Genomic DNA, 19,247 nt, shown 5'->3' on the forward strand with positions numbered 1-19,247 from the left:
CCAATCGCCACGGCCCCTCCATGGCGCCGGCCCCGCCCCCCGTGAGCCGCGCGCGGGGACAGGCACAGCCCGAGGGGGCGCGGGCGGCCGCGGGAGCGCTGTTGCTCCGTTCCACCCCCACCCCCCCCGCCCCCTCCGCCGTCCCGGGAGGTGATCGCGTTTCTCTCCTCCCCCCCCATTTTTTAGGTTGACTTTGTGTGTGTGTGTGTTGTTGGCCCCTGCGGCGTGCGGAGACTCACCTCCCCGCCATCCAAAATGGCGGCCGACCCAGCTTAACCCCGTCGTGTCCCGGCAGCGCTGCCTCCCCCGCCCCGACGCGCCATCCGCGGCTCGGGATTCCGCAGCCTCGCCCCCAGCCCGCGCGGCCGATCGCCGAATCACCGAGGTCCGCCCTCCCTCCCTATTCTGCCACGGGGGGAAGGGGGGGGTAGCATTGGAAAGATTTCCCCCCCTGCTCCCACGCACGCTCGCGCCCCGCCTGCCGAGCCCACACGAAAGACTAGGGGAGGGGGGGCGTATGTCTGTATCGGGGAGTGAGTAACACCTCCCTCGCTCGTTGCGCCACCCGCCACAACACACGGCCCATCCACCCCGCCCCCCCATTGAGTTCCCGCAATGGTTGCGTCCGTGACGACATCATCATGGCAACAGCAGCTGCCGCCCGGGGCCGGGGCGCCGCCGCCGCCGGGGCGTCCGGGGGGGACGAGCGCGCGCTGCCCCTGAGGCGCGCGCGGCTGCACGGGCTGTAGGAGCGCGCGCGGGGCGCGCCGCCGCGCACGCGCCCGGAGCGGCAGCGGCGGCACTAAGCGGCGGGTGGGGGGGTGGGGGGAGCAGAGGCACGGACAGAGAAGGCGCGTGCGGGGCTGTGCGCGCTCTCGCGGGGCGTGCGCGCGCGCGCGCGCTCCGGCAGGCGGGCAGGCGAGGAGAGGCAGGCGCGGAGGGGTGCGCGCGCGCGCGCGCGTTCGCTGCGGCTGCGGCGGCGGGCGGGGGGGGCCGTGCCGGCTCCGCTGTCGCTCCGCGCTCGCTCGCTCGGTGCTGTGGCGGTGCCTCGGCGGCGGCGAACAAACATGTTCTCAGTGCGGATCGTGACTGCCGACTACTACATGGGCAGCCCGCTGCCCGGCCTGGACCCCTGCCAGTCCAGCTTCCGAGAGGCCCCGGCCAGGCGAGTGCCTGTCGTGAGAGTCTTCGGCGCCACCCCTGCAGGTAAGGGGTGACCCCCCCGCCGCCGCCACCGACGGGTGGGGACGTCCCCCCGCTGCAGCGCCGCGGGTCGTGCCGGCGCTGGCCGCGCCGCCGCCCACCCCGCGGCGGAGGCAGCGGCGGCTCCCGCTCTTTGTGGCTGGGTCGCGCCCCCCCCCCTCCGCGCCCGCCGCCGCTGCGGCGTCTCACCTGCCAGGGGGAACTGGGAGCAGAGGGGACCTGCCCCGGGTTTCGCGCCGCGCCCGCCCGGTGGCGGCGGGGGCTGCGGGTCCGCCGGGGCTTTGTGCGGGGCTGCCCCGGGAGAGCGGAGCAGCTGTGCAAACACCGGGGCGGTCGGTGCCGCCCTCGCCCCCGGGGCCCGCACGCCGCTCTCCTGCCCTGCCCGGGAGGTGTTACCGCGGGAGAGCGAGCGGGCGAGGGGGAACCACTGAGCGCGGCCACAAGTGGGACTTGTGCGGCACTTGGGAAGTGGAGCTCGTGTGGCGGCGCAGATCGAGCACGGCCGGGGGCACCGGTGCGGCACTGCAGGAAGGGGCGTCCTGAGCGCCGGCCACATGTTGCCCCCCGGGACTCCCGAGTGTCACATGCCGCTTCTTCGCTGCCTCTTCTCCGTGGCCTTATGGGTCGTCCCACGTCTCAAATGTGTTTTTGACCAATACAAAAACGTTTTCAGAAAAAAAATCTAACATTTAATACTTAAGAAAATTAATTTGATATGTATTGTAGTTTACCCATAGGTTAAATATTAAGTGGGGAATAAAACCCCAACATGTTGTTTGAGATATTAGGCATATTAAGCACTGTTGCTTGTGATCCCTTTACACTTACTGTTGTGTAATGCTGACCTTGGGAATTCGGGAATTTCTGCATATTTTATTGACTTGTATGTTGAAAATTGTACATTGGTATATACATTAAATGTTAGGCAAGACAAAAAGCACGTAATAAAAAGGCACAGCAGAGGTGTCTCCCTTCACTCAGTTATTATAGTAGAGCAGACTTTTTTGTTGTATTTCTTGATGGCTTGTTTTGTTTTGTTTGTTTTTTAACTCAGAATTACCTCTCTGTTCTCTGTTTAGGCACACAGGAATGTGAGACATTAAAGCTGTTGTGCTCTGATGCAACTACAGCTCCAAATTATTAAATGGATGAATGGGATTAATAGATAGAGTATTGAAATAGTGGGACCTATGTTATTGTAGCTCTAATTCTGCATACAAAGGAGATATTATGTAATAATATTTATGTAATGACACGAGTAACTATTTCATTATTAAAAAATGCAGAGCCTGAGGTTGTTGGCAGGTAGCAGGATTTCTCTGCATGCGTGTGGTTAACTCATTAAGGCTTATTTTGTTTTAAGAAAATGTTTAGGCTATGCCATATCATGAATGCGGCATCATAAAGTAAACAGTGAAGTAGTTTAGTTGTCCAGCTATTAGGAATACAGTAGGAAATCCCTGGCTTCCCTAACCATAAACTTTAATATTAATTTGCATAATAGGAGTGTTTCTAATTTGTTTTGTTAGAGAAGACAATTCATTAGTGTCTGCAAAGGCAGCGTGACTTGTCTATCTTCTGTTTATTTCCTTTTTAAACTTTGTGTAATGGCTTTTTTTTTCTGTTCTGTACCTTTAGTAATGTTTGCATTGCTGCACTGTTGTTTGGGTTTTTTTCAAGAAGGAGACAAATGTAATTCTATCTCTTCAAAGGTGTTGAACCTAGGCAGACATCGTCAGAAGTACTCTGGCAATGATTCTCAGGTTATTTCTTGAGAGTTGAAATACAAAGTGAAATGAAGTATAATCATTTACACCTACATTGTCATTGTCTTCCAGAAAAAGAAGTAGTAAAAACAACTTCTAGTATACTGTCCGAGACAGTAGGGTTTCTGTATTCTTTGGCTTACAGAGGCAGTGCGATGCTTGTCTCCGCTTGGTTTGGTCTGGGTAGGGATAACCCTTTTTCATTGGGTTTAACATGTGTATATTAACTGCAGGAAAGGTGCTCAGTTGCCTTGCTGCCTCCATGGCAGCAACCCATTATGCCTGTATAGGCTGCTTCACCTCCGGCATGATTAACCCTGCACGAATCTTAGTGTGTTTATAGCTGTGTGCCCAAGCTGTGTAGTTAATTGGGAGTCAGGTTCAGAACAGACTCCAAATTTCACCTGCTGAGTGAAGGGGGTTTGATTGGTATGTGGCAGTGGCTTGTGCAGATGTTCGGAAAGTCAAACGTCTGGCAACCCTTTATCCTTGTGTCTACTGTCAGCTATGGACAGTGGTCCTGAAGGCACCCACCTGTGCTTCCTGCCCCATCTTCTGGAGGTACTGCGCTTCGTGAGGTATATGAATGACAAGGGTTGCCGGTGTTCTGACCTTTGAGGGCTTTTATGTAATCCAGAACCCAACAATTAATTTCTAAAAGTTTACTGGTATAAAATTCAAGGGGTTTGTGATTGGGGGAGATAAAAAACAGACTTTCAGTTAAAAATAATGGAAGGATCAACTCTTAGACTGTGTTGGCAATAATATTTAACAACTTCTTTATGTCTTTTGAGGAAGAAATCTCATTATATTTGGCAAGACTGCGAATCATCTCTTGATGTCCTACATCTTTGCGTAATAAGAGCTTGAAAGGCAAGGAATCAAAATTTTGTTTAAACCCAAAGATCGGCTTACTATATTATATTAATCTGTGAAATAAAAACAGTAAAATTCTGATTACAATAGCAAAAGGTGAAGTGAAACATTACTGGAATTTATATTTGAGTGTATCTTAGCTGGTTGAGCTGTTTCATTCCATTTTAGCTGTTTGGTGCTTTAAGCAGACTGGCATGTCTGTTGACATAGTGACTTGGACAAAAGTGTAATTTCAGAAATGCTGCAACACTGCCATGATGGTAATACAATGAAAGCAGTGTTGAATTCATGTTTTATTATGTAGAATCGTCAATATTATTTGATACAGTAGTAGTTGTATCTCCAAAGGAGCCTCATAATATTGCAGCTTATATTTAAAAACAATAGGTTTTAATTCACTGGGTAATGCTATGAAACAAAGTTTCATTATCTTCTCAGGCAGTATTGTCTACTAGCTAGCAATTTTTGTAAGTGCTTTTTGTAAAAATAGAAAAAACCCTTTGAAACATAGCAAGGCCTGTTGTTTAGAGTGAAATCGTAACGCAAATTTATTTTTCTGTTAACATATTGTTGTTTGTTGAATTGGCAATTCTTGAATTGTCATTCGTGTTCCTAATCTTAGTCTTGTTGAGATTCTTGCAACCACATAAGTACCTTAATTTATAGCTTCAAAACAGATATATTTAAGGTAAGACATACCTGTAATCATAAAAGTCTTGTATGTTAATAGTTTTGTTTGGGTGAGGTTATTCCATAGGTCTTCATCATAGAATATGCTGAGTTGGAATGGACCCTTCAGGATCATTGAGTTCAATTCCTGGCCCTGCACTGGACACCCCAAGAGTCACACCATGTGCCTGAGAATATTGTCCAAATGCTTCTTGAACTCTGTCAGGGTTGGTGCCATGACCTCTTCCCTGCAGAGCCTCTTCCAGTGCTCAGCCACCCTCTGGGTGAAAAACCTGTTCCTGATATCTAACATAAAACCTCCCCCAACTCAGCTTCACACCGTTTCCTCAAGTCCTGTTACTGGTCGTGAGAGTGAAGAGATTGGTACCTGCTCCTCCCTTGCGAGGATGTTGTCGACTGCGATGAGGTCTCCCCTCAGTTTCCTCTTCTCCAGGTTGAACAGGCCAAATGACTTCAGCCACTCCCTGTGGCCCTCCTTTGGACACTCTCCATCAGCTTAATGTCTTTCTTATATTGCGGTGACCAAAATTGCACACAGTCCTCGAGGCCACACCAGTGCAGAGCAGAGTGGGACAATCCCCCCCCTTGACCAGCTGGCGATGCTTTGCCTGATGCTCCCCAGGACACAGTTGGCCCTCCTGGCTGCCAGGGCACTGCTGACTCATATTCAACTGGCCATTGTCCAGGACCCCCAGGTCCCTTTCCGCGGCGCTGTGCTCCAGCGACCAGGGTTGCCCCATCCCAGGTGCAGAATCTGGCGCTTTCCTTTGTTAAACTTCATATAGTTGGTGATTACCCAATCCTCTAATTCGTTGAGATCTCTGTGCAGGGCCTCTCTGCCCTCTAGGGAGTTGGTAACTCCTCCCAATTTAGTGTAGTTACAAACTTACTTAGTGTTCCCTCAAGTCCTGCGTCCAAGTCATTAATAAACGTGTTGAAGAGAACTGGGCTAAGGATGGAGTCCTGGGGAACCCCATTAGTGACCGGATGCCACGGCTGTATTATTTTTATTCCTCTGAAAAAAGTATATGGAATTTAATTCCCCGTTTGTTAATCAAGCTTTATAAGTCACCCTAAGCCTCCTTCTAATTTTATATTAAATTTAGATGACCTCAGAAGGAGAGCACTATCCCATGTTGCTTCCATTTAGCTTGTACTATGAAGATTTGTTTACTATGAGATGTCCTGTGGTGTATGGAGGTATCAAAGCATTGATTTCTTTCTTGCTAGCTTGTGGCCATTTCAAGCGCTTGGAGTCTGTCCTCAAGATTTCGCTGACCACTTCAGAATATATATATGTGAATGCTCAGTTGGGTGTTTCTGTCAGGTGCTTATTCAACTGCAAGAAGACAGAACCAAGCTGTAAATCCATCCATAAAAAAATCAGGGTGAGACTAGATGTCATTTTAGGAGAGACATTAACAAGAAGCTGAGGTTGCTAAATTATTCCTTTGCTTAACAAGACTGAGTGCTCATAAACCACATATGAGATACCTATTGATGTGTGATCATGAGTATTGTCAAACAGTTGAAATATTAAAAAAAAGGTAATTTTTATCTGAATTTGATTTAAGGCTGACATGTGATAAATTTTATAGAAATAGGTGGACATGTTAAAATTGCTTTTGAAGAGTGTTAGGCTGAGAAATGTGTGTTCAGTTAACAGGAGGGCCTTTGGAGAACGTAGATTAGCAATTTACTTACGAAAAAGCAATGTGTAGGTTGAGGAGTAATAGAGCTCTGCTGTCCTCAACTTTATGTATTTGTCTTGTTTGGAAAGGTTTTGTATTTTACATTATGAAATCACTGATCCAAGAAAGAATCTTATTTCAGGGCAGCACAAAAACTCAGCCAAAGAAGAGGATGTTTTTAAGTTGCTCTTGCATGCTTTTGATTAGTTTTTCTGAGGCTAAATGTAATTTGGAGTAGGGGCTCACAGTCAGTAAAATCTGAATGTATTTCATGTAGACATTTAAGTTTGGTGACTTCACCTTGGTTTTCTGAGAGCGGGGGAAAAAAAAGCAGAGGCAAATGCTCCAGCTCAGATCTGGCTCCCTTCCAGCAGCAGTAGCTCTGGTATGACTCAGTGAAGGGGCCTGCTTATGTTCTTTCTTCTGTTCTTCCCTCTCCCTTTTCCCCCTTCACTGACCTGGCTAGGCTCTATATCTAGTCCAATCCCAGTGTCTGTCTTTCTGTCTTCTGTTGTTGCTCATTTGAGAAGGACTAGCTCATTGCAGGATCTCGCTGAGCTCATGATTAACTTTTTTCTCTCCCCATTTTTGCTACCATTTCAGACACCGTGCCCCACAATGGTCATTCCTGCAGCCTCCTTAGTTTGTTATCCCAATGTTCACAGTCAAACATCATTCCAGTTGCTGCTACTTCCCATATTCCATTCCCCAGAAGTGTGTACTACTTGCTAATACTCTTTCAGTTTCTTCTGTGGCTCCACTGTGAGAGGATGCAAAATAGAATATAGCCATTGTGGTGAGGCTTATGCCTCTGCTTTCCCTTTTCACACCCTTTCCCAAAATATATCGGCATACAACTCTTGCTAAGGGGGTTATTCTGTGGGCTGCAGCATGGCCTAGAAGATTTTTTTGTGTTGTACAGTGTAGCTTCACTTCCATCATACCATTTCTGCATCTTGCACAGACAGGCTTCTTATACTTCTGAAGAATCGAAAAATTGTCTCATGTCCATTTTTTTCACTTCAGAGGTTTGTAGCTTCTGTGAGATGTGAACAGGGCTCCAGTAGGTTTGAGTAATTTGAAATAATGTGTTTATTCTGAGATTGGTTTTAATGTTTGAGTTCTGTCAACGATGTGATTTGAGATACTTAGCTTGTTCTTACCTGGTTCTTAAAAGGATGTGTTTTCTAGGTTTTTGGTTTTGGTTGTTCTGTTGGTTTTTTAGTGGTGTTTTGTTTGTTTCTTTCTTTTTCATGGGATTGTTGTGTTTGATTGGTTTTTTTCTAAGAATCTTCTGGTTTGGGTTTTGTTTTTTTTTTTTAGAGGCATTTGTTCTATACTTTGTATAGATTGCCTGCTGACTTGTTTGAGCAATGAGAGGCTGCCTGCATAAACTGAGATTCTGCTCCACTGGCATGAAACTTGTTAAGTAGCCAATTTCATACTCCTATATATACAACTTGCTAAAATTCCGTTTCTTAAATAAACCTTAAAATACTGTGACAAAATCGTTATTCTAGGTAGAATCCAGATATTGGGTTCATAACCAATATTCTGCTTGCTACTGTAGAGTACCTTTTGGTCACGTCATGAATATATTTGTGCTTTTGTAATTCAGTAAAAAAAATACATGCATAACTGACCCTATGTGCTTAAAACTCAATCAGCTGCTGACTTCAAAGTGTTTCACAAAGTAGCTGCATCTGAATTGAATCTGGAATTGACTTTTATGATCAGTGGCCCTGGAAGTAGACTAGGAGCTTATCTATCTCCACCACAACTTCCAGTTCTGTTACATACTTCTTAAGGGTGCTTTTTGGCTGCTTGTTGAAATATCTTCTTTTTCAGCGTGTAAAATGAACACTCCTCAAAATAGCACACTGGTCTGAAAATAGTTGTCTCTCTTATTTTTACCAGAGTAGCACATGCATATCACAACTGAGGTTGGCAGGACTAGGCGATGTGTAAACACTCATTGAGAAACAGCTCCTGCTTAGTAATTTTTGCAGTCTGAGTAGACAAGATAAATATCTGAAAGAAGGAAACAGGTGTAGTAATACCATGCTATCCATTTCTTCTCAGTTTCTCGTTTCAGAGTTCCAGTACTGATCACTTAATAATACCCTGTTCTGCTAACTGTTGTCATTGTCCTGGTTTTGTCCTTTACCCTTGGTTGTCTTGATTGACCTCTGTGTGCAGTGGACTCTGAGAAGGATGATGATGACAATGAACATATAACCATTTGGAAAGAGGCAGTATGAACACTGATACTAAAAGATTTATAGTTTATGTTCTGTCTCACAGATGAAGCAGCTAAAATATTTTATAATGATTGGACAGGGTCACTGGAGATTCAGCCTCATGTTACAGGAGATCTGCTGATCAAAATTGCAGGATAACTGGCAGTCAAAATTTTCTTTTTTGTTTTTAATTAAGCACTCTGTATCTCCAGCTGTTGCAAAGCCAGCATCTCAATCTCACCTGTAATCACTGGATGTTGAGGTAACAACTGCTGAACTTCCTTCTTTACTTCTTCCTCTCTGTCTGCCATGTCATATGCACTGTCTTGTGTGTTACAATTATGTATGTTTTTTAAGTTCCTATGTATGTCTCCTCTATATCACATTTATTCTGTCAGGAAATTTGGTTCACCATATTGAATTGTTATCTCACATTTCAAGAATATGTTCTTGACAGACAGCAAGGTATATGTGTGTAAAGAAAAGAATGAATTTACTTAGGGTCCCACATCACAAAAGTGGCAGAACTGATAGTACAATGAAGAAGCTACTGTCTACAAGCAGTGTTATTTCTGTGCTACTACCTTGCCCAGTAATAAATTAATGTAAACAGTAAAATAATGTTCTTTTGTATGTTGACCAAAGCTATAGTTGTGGTAGCAATTATAACATTAAGGCCTAGGTTTGGTTAACAAGGTCCAGGGACTGGTTGCAAAGACTTGCCATGAAATACTTATAATTAGGCTGTAATTGCACTGTTATTCACAATATCTATATGTATTCTGGTAAAACGAATAATTTTTAAGAATGCAGTGGAATAATCAAATATAGGAACTTGCAAACAGGCAGTATTTTTCTGTCAAGATGCAGTTAAGACTGAGAACAGAGCCCAAAATATACAAGAACCTAAACAAATACCAGAAAAGTTTGTACTAGATATAGGGACTGTCTGAAATGTCACTGCTTGCATAGGCTTCATTCATGCATGTCTGTTGAGGTTCTTTTCTTTCAAGAGCTGCTCTTTATTACAGAGAAGTTATTAGGTATATAGAACTTTGTGGGGTTTTTGGCAGGGCATTTAAATAAATCTTCGCACTTGCTGGCTGGGCTGAGCCATATGGCTTTTTAGGGAACCATTTGATGTCTGTATGTTCCAGTCTTTCTGTGATCAGAATGGCCATTTCAGATAACTTCTCTGACTCATATATGTGCAGTCTGTCATGTTGACTGCACGTTTGAGTTCGTGTTATGTTACCTTGGTGTATATGTGCATGCCTTCTCAGGCTGTGGAGCCATCATCCTTGGAGACATTCAAAAAAGTCTGGATGTGGTCCTGCGTAACCAGCTGTAGGTGGCCCTGCTTGGGCAGGCATTTTGGTCCAGGTGACCTCCAGAGGTCCCTTCCATCCTCAACTCTTCTCTGATTACTGAGATTACTCTTGTAATCTTGGCAAGGTTATGGAGCACATCATCCTAAATGCAATCACACAACAGCTACAGGATGGACAAAGGATCAGACCCAGCCAGCACGGGTTTAGGAAGAGGAGGTCCTGTCTGACCATCCTGATCTCCTTTTATGATCAGGTGACCCACCTAGTGGATGAGGGGAAGGCTGTGGATGTGTCTACCTGGACTTCAGCAAAGCCTTTGACACCATCTCCCATAGCATTCTCCTGAAAAAGCTGGTAGCCCACAGCTTGGACAGGGACACTCTGTGCCGGTTTAGGAACTGGCTGGAGGGCTAGGCCCAGAGAGTGGTGGTGAACGGTGCTGCGTCCAGTTGGTCACTAGTGGTGTCCCCCAGGGATCAGTGTTGGGCCCAGTTCTGTTTAATATCTTTATTGATGATCTGGAGGAGAGGATCAAGTGTACCATTAGCAAATTTGCAGATGACACCAAGTTGGGGGGGCTGGTTGATCTACTGGAAGGCAGGAGGGCTCTGCAGAGGGAGCCGGACAAGCTGGAGAGATGGTCTGATTCCAACGGGATGAGGTTCAACAAGGCCAAGTGCCAGGTCCTGCACTTTGGCCACAACAACCCCCTGCAGCCCTACAGGCTGGGGACAGAGTGTCTGGAGAGCAGCCAGGCAAAAAGGGACCTGGAGTTTGAATTGACAGGAAGCTGAACATGAGGCAGCAGTGTACCCAGGTGGCCAAGAAGGCCAATGGCATCCTGGCCTGGATCAGGAACAGTGTGGCCAACAGGTCCAGGGAAGTGTACTCAGAGCTGGTGAGGCCACACCTGGAGTACTGTGTCCAGTTGTGGGCCCCTCAGTTCAGGAAGGATATTGAGGTGCTGGAGCAGGTCCAGAAAAGAACAGTGAGGCTGGGGAAGGGGTTTGAGCACAAGTCCTATGAGGAGAGGCTGAGGGAGCTGGGGTTGTTTAGCCTGGAGAAGAGGCGGCTCAGGGGAGACCTCATCACTCTCTACAGCTCCCTGAAAGGAGGTTGTAGCCAGGTGGGGGTTGGTCTCTTCTCCCAGGCAACCAACAGTAGGACAAGAGGGCACGGGGGAGGTTTAGGTTGGATATTAGGAAAAAATTTTTTACAGCGAGAGTAATCAGACATTGGAATGGGCTGCCCAGGGAGGTGGTGGATTCATCTTCCCTGGAGGTTTTTAAGATGAGACTGGATGTGGCACTTAGTGCCATGATCTGGTAACCACAGTGGTGTTGTATGAAGGGTTGAACTTGATGATCTTGGAGGTCTTTTCCAACCCAGTTGATTCTATGATCAGTGAGTATCCAGGTGCTCTGTACAGCCTGTTTGTTTGTCCGGGTAAACACAGTTCCATCCAAATGGTGCGGAAAGGTTGCCAAGTAGCTGTCTTTAAGCTGATTACCCTATAGCTGTAAAAAGTACTGGAAGGTTTTGTGGTGTTAGTGAAAACTGATTTAGATTTGGAAAGAAGAAGAAAAGAAAAAATATTGACTACAGAAACCATTGCTAAGTTGTGTTTGTCCCTCAGTGACATGTTCTTTTCCTAAAAATTACAGAAACCGTAGGAGCATACCTGCCTTTACATTCAAGTTGTGCCTCTGTGCTATTTCTGACTAAACCAGTGTTTACTACAGAAAAGCTGCATGTCCTATTTTAGGTGCAATATGAACATCAATGTGAATATTGAAGGGGCTGTGGAATGTTGCACCTAATCCTTAATACCTGACATTACTCCTCAGGGGAGGTTTACAACACAAGTTTTCCGAGTTTTGTATAATGAGATGTATAATGAGTCTTTCATTTTGTGTTTGAAACTACCTAGGTGGGTTTCTGCATAGTACAGATCTTATTAAGCAGTGGGAATTGGAAACTGATTCAGCCCTCACTTTTACAGGTACTGCCTTCAGATCAGTAATGAACAAATTTTTATTGCTGCCACCCCTACTATATTTATTATCCAGATGAGGAGGCTATTTTCTGGAGTTCTTGATATGAAACTTCTGTATTTTCTTTTTAAAAGTTATGTATTCAACCTAGCTAAAATGTTACAAAGTGCTTTCATTGCAGATGAATCGTTCTTCGTGCTTTTGTATGTCTTTATCCATTAACCATTAAGCAGATGGGTTTGTGATGTTCACATTTGTAAGCAGTGAAACCTGTTTTGCTGTCTGTAGGTAATTAGAAGAGATTACAGGCAGTTTCTTATGTTGACATAAAATTAATCTATTTTTGTAAATACCTTGTGTCAAATATTCTAATTTTTGAGCTGTTCAGATTAGCTTTGTGGAACTAAGACTAAGCCATCTTTACTGTTAGACCTAAATAAGTAGCAGTAAAAACAACCCAGTTCTGCTGTGGATTATCTTTTTATCTATTTCCTACAATAGAAATGTGTTTTCACTCAATGTTAATTAATGTTGATGTTGGAAGGGACAGCTAGAAATTGTCTAGTTAGTCCAAGCACCCTGCTCAAAGTGGGGCCACCTAGACCAGCTCCAAGGATGGAAGTGCCACAGTCTGTCTTTGTAATTTCCAGTGTTTGACCCTCCTCTCAGTAAACTAAAACAAACAACAGGGAAAACAAAATGAAAAAACCCAACAGCAACAAAAACCCCCAAACAAATAAATAAAATCACCAAACTTCTTTTAAGTTTCTTGAATTTCGATTTGTGTTCATTGTCTCTTGTCCATTCATTGGGTACCACTGAGGAGAGTCAGACTCACTCTTCTCTAGTGCTTCCTATCTGGTATTTATACACATTGCTAAGGTCCTTCCCGCTCCTAGTCTTTCTCTTCTTGAGGCTACAAAATCCTGGCTTACTCAGCCTTTCCTTGTATGGTCCAAACCTTAATTGTCTTCATGGCCTGTCTCCAGTATGCCCATGTCTGGTACTGGGAAACCTGAACCTGAAGTTAGCACTCCAGATACATCTCACCAGTGCTGAGTAGAGAAGGATCACGTCCCTTGACCTGCTGGTGTTATTCTTCCTAATGCCAGTCAGGACACTCTTGGCCTTCTTTGTGGCTGAGGAATGGTGCTGGCTTGCATTCATTCAAGACCACTTGGTCCTTTCCTGCAAAGTTGTATTTCAGATAATCTGCCTTCAGCCCACAGTGATGTACAGAGTAACTGCTGCCCAGGTGAGGACTTTGTGTTTCTCCTTGTAGGGCTTTCTTGAGATTTCTCCCTCTCCGTTTCTTCAACCTGTCAAGTTCCTGCTGAATGTCAGCACAACCTTCTGGTGTATAAGACATTCCTCAAATTTTATCATCTGCAGACTTGCTGAGGGTGTACCAGTTTAATGTCCAGTTCTTTAGTGAAGATGTTGAACAACATTGGCCTCAGTATTGACCTCTAGAGTACACAATGAATGACTGGTCTCCATGTTCCATTATGGCAAGGCTGTTTCTTCTCACTTAAGTTTCTTTTCTCTTCCTGCTGTATAACAGTCAAATCTGTCCTAGACATCTCCAGTGTGTTTTGTTGGTACCCCTTCCTTTTGTAACGTACTATCCTCTGGGGTGAAAGTATACACACCTCATCTCATTTCTGATTACAGCAATGTTTGTTTTCTAGCATTTATAAAACTTCTGTGTAGATACCTCAGGTATGGTATGACTATGTAAAAGTAACAATCTGTATTTTCTGGTTTTTGATGGTTTTACCTGACAGAAAACATAAGAATTATGTAAAATAACTGAATATAAGTTGGTGTGTGACTAAAAAGATGTTCTGTATCAGAAATACAGTTTTAAATTGTTCCATTTTTTCCTTACTTCAGAAGAGTGGTGTATGTTGTACATAAAGTAATTTAACTTGCCATGATAATTCAGGTCATTCTTTATTCTGTTTTTGTTTGTTCCTCAGGAATGTGTGTATTATGCACATCAATACTTGTATATTTGTAAACCTGCAATTCCCATGCAGAGACGAATTTAGTATCTTTACAGTATAGATTCCTGGTTCTAGACTGATGCATTAAAAAAACCCACAATAAAAGAAGCAAAAAAACCTAAACCATAAAAAATCCCCCCATCAACACAACCCCTCACCTTTGGATAGATGGGAAGAACAAAGTACTGCTAAGTATTTACGGACTGTGCCAGCATGTCAGGTTTTGGTGACTGTGTTCCTATGCCAGCAGTTGAAAACCTAATCAAGGAAATAAATAGTCATTTTTAACCACTGCTTTATTAAAGATGAAAGGCTTAAGAACAGAAACCAGTTGTTTTAGGCAGTGTGCAGATAACAGTAGACAGTTCTCACTCCAGAAAATTATGTTCTGTATAAACAGAGCATTGAAAGGTGTAGAAAGAGTGATATGTTATGAAAACAGATGGCATCGCAATATTGTTAGTCATTATTTTGAAGTGGAATTTTGTAGGAGTGATTTCCTGAATGGAAAAACAGGAGGAGGGTAGGATGTGTTGAAAGAAGACTGGGAATGGAAAGGAATATGTAGAGCATATGAGGTGAGCTGGGGAGGGGCAAGGGTTGGACGAAGGAGAGTGCTGATAGCCAGGACTGCAGAAAATATTGATGTTGGAGTTGAAATAACAGGGACCAGTTATCTAAGGCTGCTCCCTCTTGGTTTCACTTGCTTTGGCTCATGGGGCTGATTCATCCCCTGGAATTTCTTATCTCCAGACTTGTGGCTGGAAGTAGATGAGGTGTTACATGAGGTTTATTGCTCTGTGCAGTGGGAGAAGAGAGAAAGAAAACAAAGTCCAAACAGTCCAAAAGAAAAAGAAAAGTCCAAAGAAAACAGTCCAAAAGGTGTAGAACATAGTGGAGAACTAGAACATTTTCATGAGCACTGTACAGTTTGTGAACACCCTTTGTATTGACAACTTTGATGAAAATTTATATTATTTTTAGGTTAAGGAATGTGAAAAAGTAAATAAAACAAATAAAAGAAAGAAATTAAAACAACCAGACTTCAAGCCTGACCCTGCAGTGATGCGTGCACAAGAAGACGTGTCTTTTGCTGACAGAGAAAGATAGATGGGCCTGTATAATGTTAGGTGCATATGTGGCAGGTTTAAAAAACAGAACAAAACCCATGAAAAACAGGACTTTTCTTCAACCAATCATCTCTTTAGTGCAAAGGGGCTTCCTGTAGCCTGTTTGTTTGTCCTGTTCTTCAGTTACGTTCATAAAAATCTTACTTGTTTTATGTAAGCTTGATTTGTTGGAAGAAAACCTTAGCAACATCTTGTTCTTTCCAAGTTAGTCTTTGGCTTTTTCAGAATGTCATTCTCTTATGGAAACCACTAGCAATGTAGTGTTTTAAGTTTACTAATAATTTGGCTTCTGTAGCCATCTGACTCATAGTACACTGTTTAATTTCACTGAATGTTTGAATTCTAGTTTTTAAGGGATGAGGGCTGCATTTTTTACTTCTAGTACCCTAATGACCAGGGACTTGATATTTTGATAGCAGAACATTTAATGATGAGAGGCTGAGGCTTATGCATTTGGCAGTGAAGTTGTGGAGATAAAATGGTGATGGAAAAATAACAGTAGATCAGAGTGGAGTTGGCCAGAGAAACTTCAGTAAGAAGTTAGTTTACCTGGTGACTAAGATTGCAGTGTAGTGCTTTATTGTCTGAAGATACATAATTTGGTATACAAGAGTCAGGAGAAGCACATGCACTGTTTGAAACTGAGTATACAAAACTTGGCTGTTTTCACAGCTGCTTTGCAGCAACCATCAGTTGAAACGTAAAGCTTAATCATACAGTTGAATCTCTGTACGTCAGATAACTTGATGATCTTCCAAAACCAGTAGCTTGCATTTTTTTTCTACTATAGTCAATGATTTAAGATGTCTCATGGTGTGCAGTATTGAAGAGTTTCTTGGTCCAGGAATTTGATGTAGTAACCATCACATTGCATAAATACTGCTTTCTGAAGGCTTCTGATTTTATTTTGCTTGTGTTTCAGCACAAAAGTGGACAAGTGTGGTTATTTGTTAGTGCTTTTACACTAGAAAGTCACTTAGGAAGAGGCAAGAAAGGGGGAAGGAGTGATAACATATTTGCTGAGCTAAAGAGACTTTTAGGGAGTGTTTGTGGTGTTTTTAGTTTTGTTTTTTTTATGGAGGTAGACTAAATCTGTTGTCCTCAAGTAATTGGGTTCATTGTTAGCACAGCATAATTGAGGTTTCGGCTGTTCTAGAGCTGAAAATAACTTACTGCTTCAGAGTGTTTTGTGAGCTGCATATTGATGCTGTAATGAGTAACTGAAGAAAGGTAGATGATTTTCTACTGGTTGTGTTCTGAATTACAGCACACACCACAGCTTTGCAGAAGTGTGCTATTTGAGTACATCAGAACAGTAAAACTGTACTTCTAGAGGTTGCATGTTTATGTGAGGATTACAGAAGAAGATGAAGAAAAAAGAGGAAAAATTAAAGCTCGGGGAGGGAATTAGAAAATCATTCCATCTGCATTCATGAAGGAATCTCATTTTTTTCCATCTAAACATATTAAAATAGTTTCTTAATTTGTTTAAATGTGTACTGATCTGTTACAGATACTAGTAATTCCTTAATGTAACTAGACATAATATACTTAGATGTATTCTGCTACTCTGAATATAAGCACAGCTCTTCAATATCTGTAAATCATATTTAAGTGTATTCCAAGAACCATAGTCTTTTTGACTGAATAGAACCTGTTATAGCAGTTACAAATGTTATGGTAGAGTTTTCAACAAAATTTTGAATGTTAAAATTAAATATGACTCTAATTATTAACTTTTTTTCTTTTTCACATTTAAGTAATACTTGGAAAATTATGCAACTGTTGTATTGATGTCCTTTATTTTCTTCAAGTTTTTAGAGGAGTAGAGGAGGAATGTGTGATAGGGAGAGCTATCCACTAAATCTGGCTTTGTCAATACCAGAGTGATTGGGTATGAGAGCAGTCCCGTGTGATTATACTTGGAAGTAAGTTTCATTTGTTGGTGTGGGTTTGTTAGGGAAAATTCAAATGTTTGGGAAAATACTGTTTAAAAATCAGTTTAAAGATTAAATTTGTGATTAAGGATGCTAGTGTCATCTATACAAGAGGAATGACTTCTAGTAAACTTCTATAAAAGTGATGGCAGTTTGGGGTTTTTTTGTTGTTGATTTCCTAACTATTGTCACTGGTGCAAGTCAAAATCTCTCAGTGTCGCTTTGTTACTTCTTTCTATGAAACTTACAGTACTGGTAAAAGGGATGGCATGTTGTGCTTTTCATAGTCATAGTGAACTGAACCTTAATTGCAATTTCAAAAATTCTTTCCAGTGTTCCAGCCAAGGAATAAACAATCATATCCTAGTTGTTATTACTGTTTGAGTGCTAATCAGTTACTTTTTAAAGTATGATTTTTCTTTCCTCCTTGTAGCGCTGGTGTCCTCTCAATTTTAGAAGAAATGTGAGATTTAAATATAGTTCGATGTAATGGCTTAAAAAAAATCACTTCATGAAAGAAAAGATTACATATTCCAAAGTACAGCAGCTGTTTTACAGCATCTGATTGCAATGATTGTTTTTTCCAAAGTGCTATTTTAAGCAGTCTCTAATTTGAGTGTTAAATGTAACGTGCTTATTAGTACATAATATAAAGAAAGTTTATATTGTCTTATGTTCTTGTTTGCAAGCTAGGATTGGAATTGAAAGAAAAGAATACAAGTTACTTGCATGTAAGGAAGCAGTCTTTTTTTAACCTGAGTTGTTTGTGGGTTTTTTCTATTTTGGACTAGTTTTCAGTTGACCAACAAAATTCATGACCATGAGAAATTACATATTTTACAAGGAGCAAAAAGTGCTTTTTTTCATCAAGCTGTGTTCTAGTAGCTGCAAGCATTTAGAAGAAGGAAATCTCCAAGTTGACACTGGAGGCTAGCCATGTTAAGGATAAGGTGCCAACTGCATGAATTCTTTGTTTTTCTGGCAAATAGCTTCTGTGTATACTCATCCCTAACTCAGAAGTAAATATGGCCTGAGGTAGTTTCTGCTTTTATGAGTTAGTTCAAGTTTAGCTCTGAAGTCATGAAGCATAGGTCATATATGTAGTGAAAATTGTTGCTCTGACCATTTTTGTAGTTGCACAGTTAGGTAAAAAGCTTCTTTTCCTTTCAGGAACTTCAGTCACATTTTAAAATAAGCTCAGTTGCAACTGGACGTCGTCTCTCAATGTATGTTCAAGCTGTATGTTGAAGTATTTAGGTTTAAAAAGGCTTCTGAAGAGTACCTCTCATGAGGCTTAGTTGTATTTCTGCATAGGCCTAATCATACACAAAAGTCTTCGCTCCAAAGAGAGTTTTATATTAGAATTTGCTCGAGCAGTTACAAAATGTGTTTTAAAAAAAAAGCAAACCTGTTTTCTACTGTTAGTAAAAAGGTTGATGAAAAGGGAGTGATCTTTTTCAAAGTAAAGTGAAACAAAAAGAATTTTGGATTAAATTAAAACTCATAATTTCCATTAAGTGAAAGGTGAAAAAAGGGTAAGAAATGCAGTAGATTATTATGATTATAGCTAATATTTATTTAGAAATGGCTTGCACCTTTTGCAGTGGGGAGACAAATATTTAACAGAGTTCTTGATGCCTACCTGTTGAACAGTGGCACATACAATAACAGGATTAACATGTCAAAAATGTCACACAGATTTTTTGGTAACTTGCCACTGTTGTAGGAAATCATGTATTAGATCTTTGTTTTAAGATGGTTTCTTAACACTTGAGACATTATCAGAATTTCAAGGGACAATTCATAAGTTGTGTGCAAGGAGGTTTGTCAGTAGATGATCTGGCTTATGTGGTTTCATAACATGAAGACTTAATTTTTCAGTAGTATATAAGAAACACGATTCCTATAAAATCAATGTCTTTCTGGCTGTCTTTTTTTTTTTTTTTAAAGAACTGTGCGACAGGTATTTTTATTTAGAAAGAGTAACTGGACTCCTATGGGTTTTTTTAATGTATAATTGTCAAGGTTAGTTACTTATTTGTAGAAGAGAATGAGAACAACCCACAACCTCATTTGTGATTTCTGTATGAGTTTAAGTTTTTAGTTCTTTATGACTGTAATTTTTAAGTGATTGCTATTTTTCATGCAGTCATAATTTAAGGTTTTGTCTCCCCTACAACTCCCCAGTTCAGGTCCTAAACAGAATGTTATATGTCAAGACCTGAAAACCTGATAATAGGAAGATAAATCAAAAGACTTACCATATCAAACCACTGCCCATTTAAGCGATATCTCTGTTGTTTCATCATTACTTTGTAGATTTACATATTAGAGTTATTTTAAATGGGATTAAACTCGTGCAAGAGAATATTTTCTTCAA

General features: G+C 42.1%; 1 protein-coding gene and 1 long non-coding RNA gene across 4 annotated transcripts in view; one reads left to right on the plus strand and one right to left on the minus strand.

Moving 5' to 3' along the window:
* The window catches only part of LOC113972264, a 37,998-nt gene extending 37,626 nt beyond the window's left edge, over positions 1 to 372 (minus strand). The window contains exon 1 of one of the 2 annotated variants that reach the window (XR_003535830.1): positions 240 to 372. This is a non-coding gene — a long non-coding RNA (uncharacterized LOC113972264). The remainder of the gene's footprint in view (positions 1 to 239) is intronic. The other variant, XR_003535831.1, reaches the window with a different exon arrangement.
* Positions 373 to 1,024: 652 nt separating this feature from the next.
* Positions 1,025 to 19,247, plus strand: part of REV3L (REV3 like, DNA directed polymerase zeta catalytic subunit) — a 131,514-nt gene continuing 113,291 nt past the window's right edge. The window contains exon 1 of one of the 2 annotated variants that reach the window (XM_027692926.1): positions 1,025 to 1,206. In XM_027692926.1, the coding sequence (XP_027548727.1) occupies positions 1,068 to 1,206 (139 nt within the window). In that variant the 5' untranslated portion in view covers positions 1,025 to 1,067. The remainder of the gene's footprint in view (positions 1,207 to 19,247) is intronic. The other variant, XM_027692916.1, reaches the window with a different exon arrangement.

Source organism: Neopelma chrysocephalum, unplaced genomic scaffold (assembly GCF_003984885.1).
Source record: "Neopelma chrysocephalum unplaced genomic scaffold, ASM398488v2 Primary Assembly neopelma1_23, whole genome shotgun sequence".
Classification (NCBI taxonomy): Eukaryota; Metazoa; Chordata; class Aves; order Passeriformes; family Pipridae; genus Neopelma; species Neopelma chrysocephalum.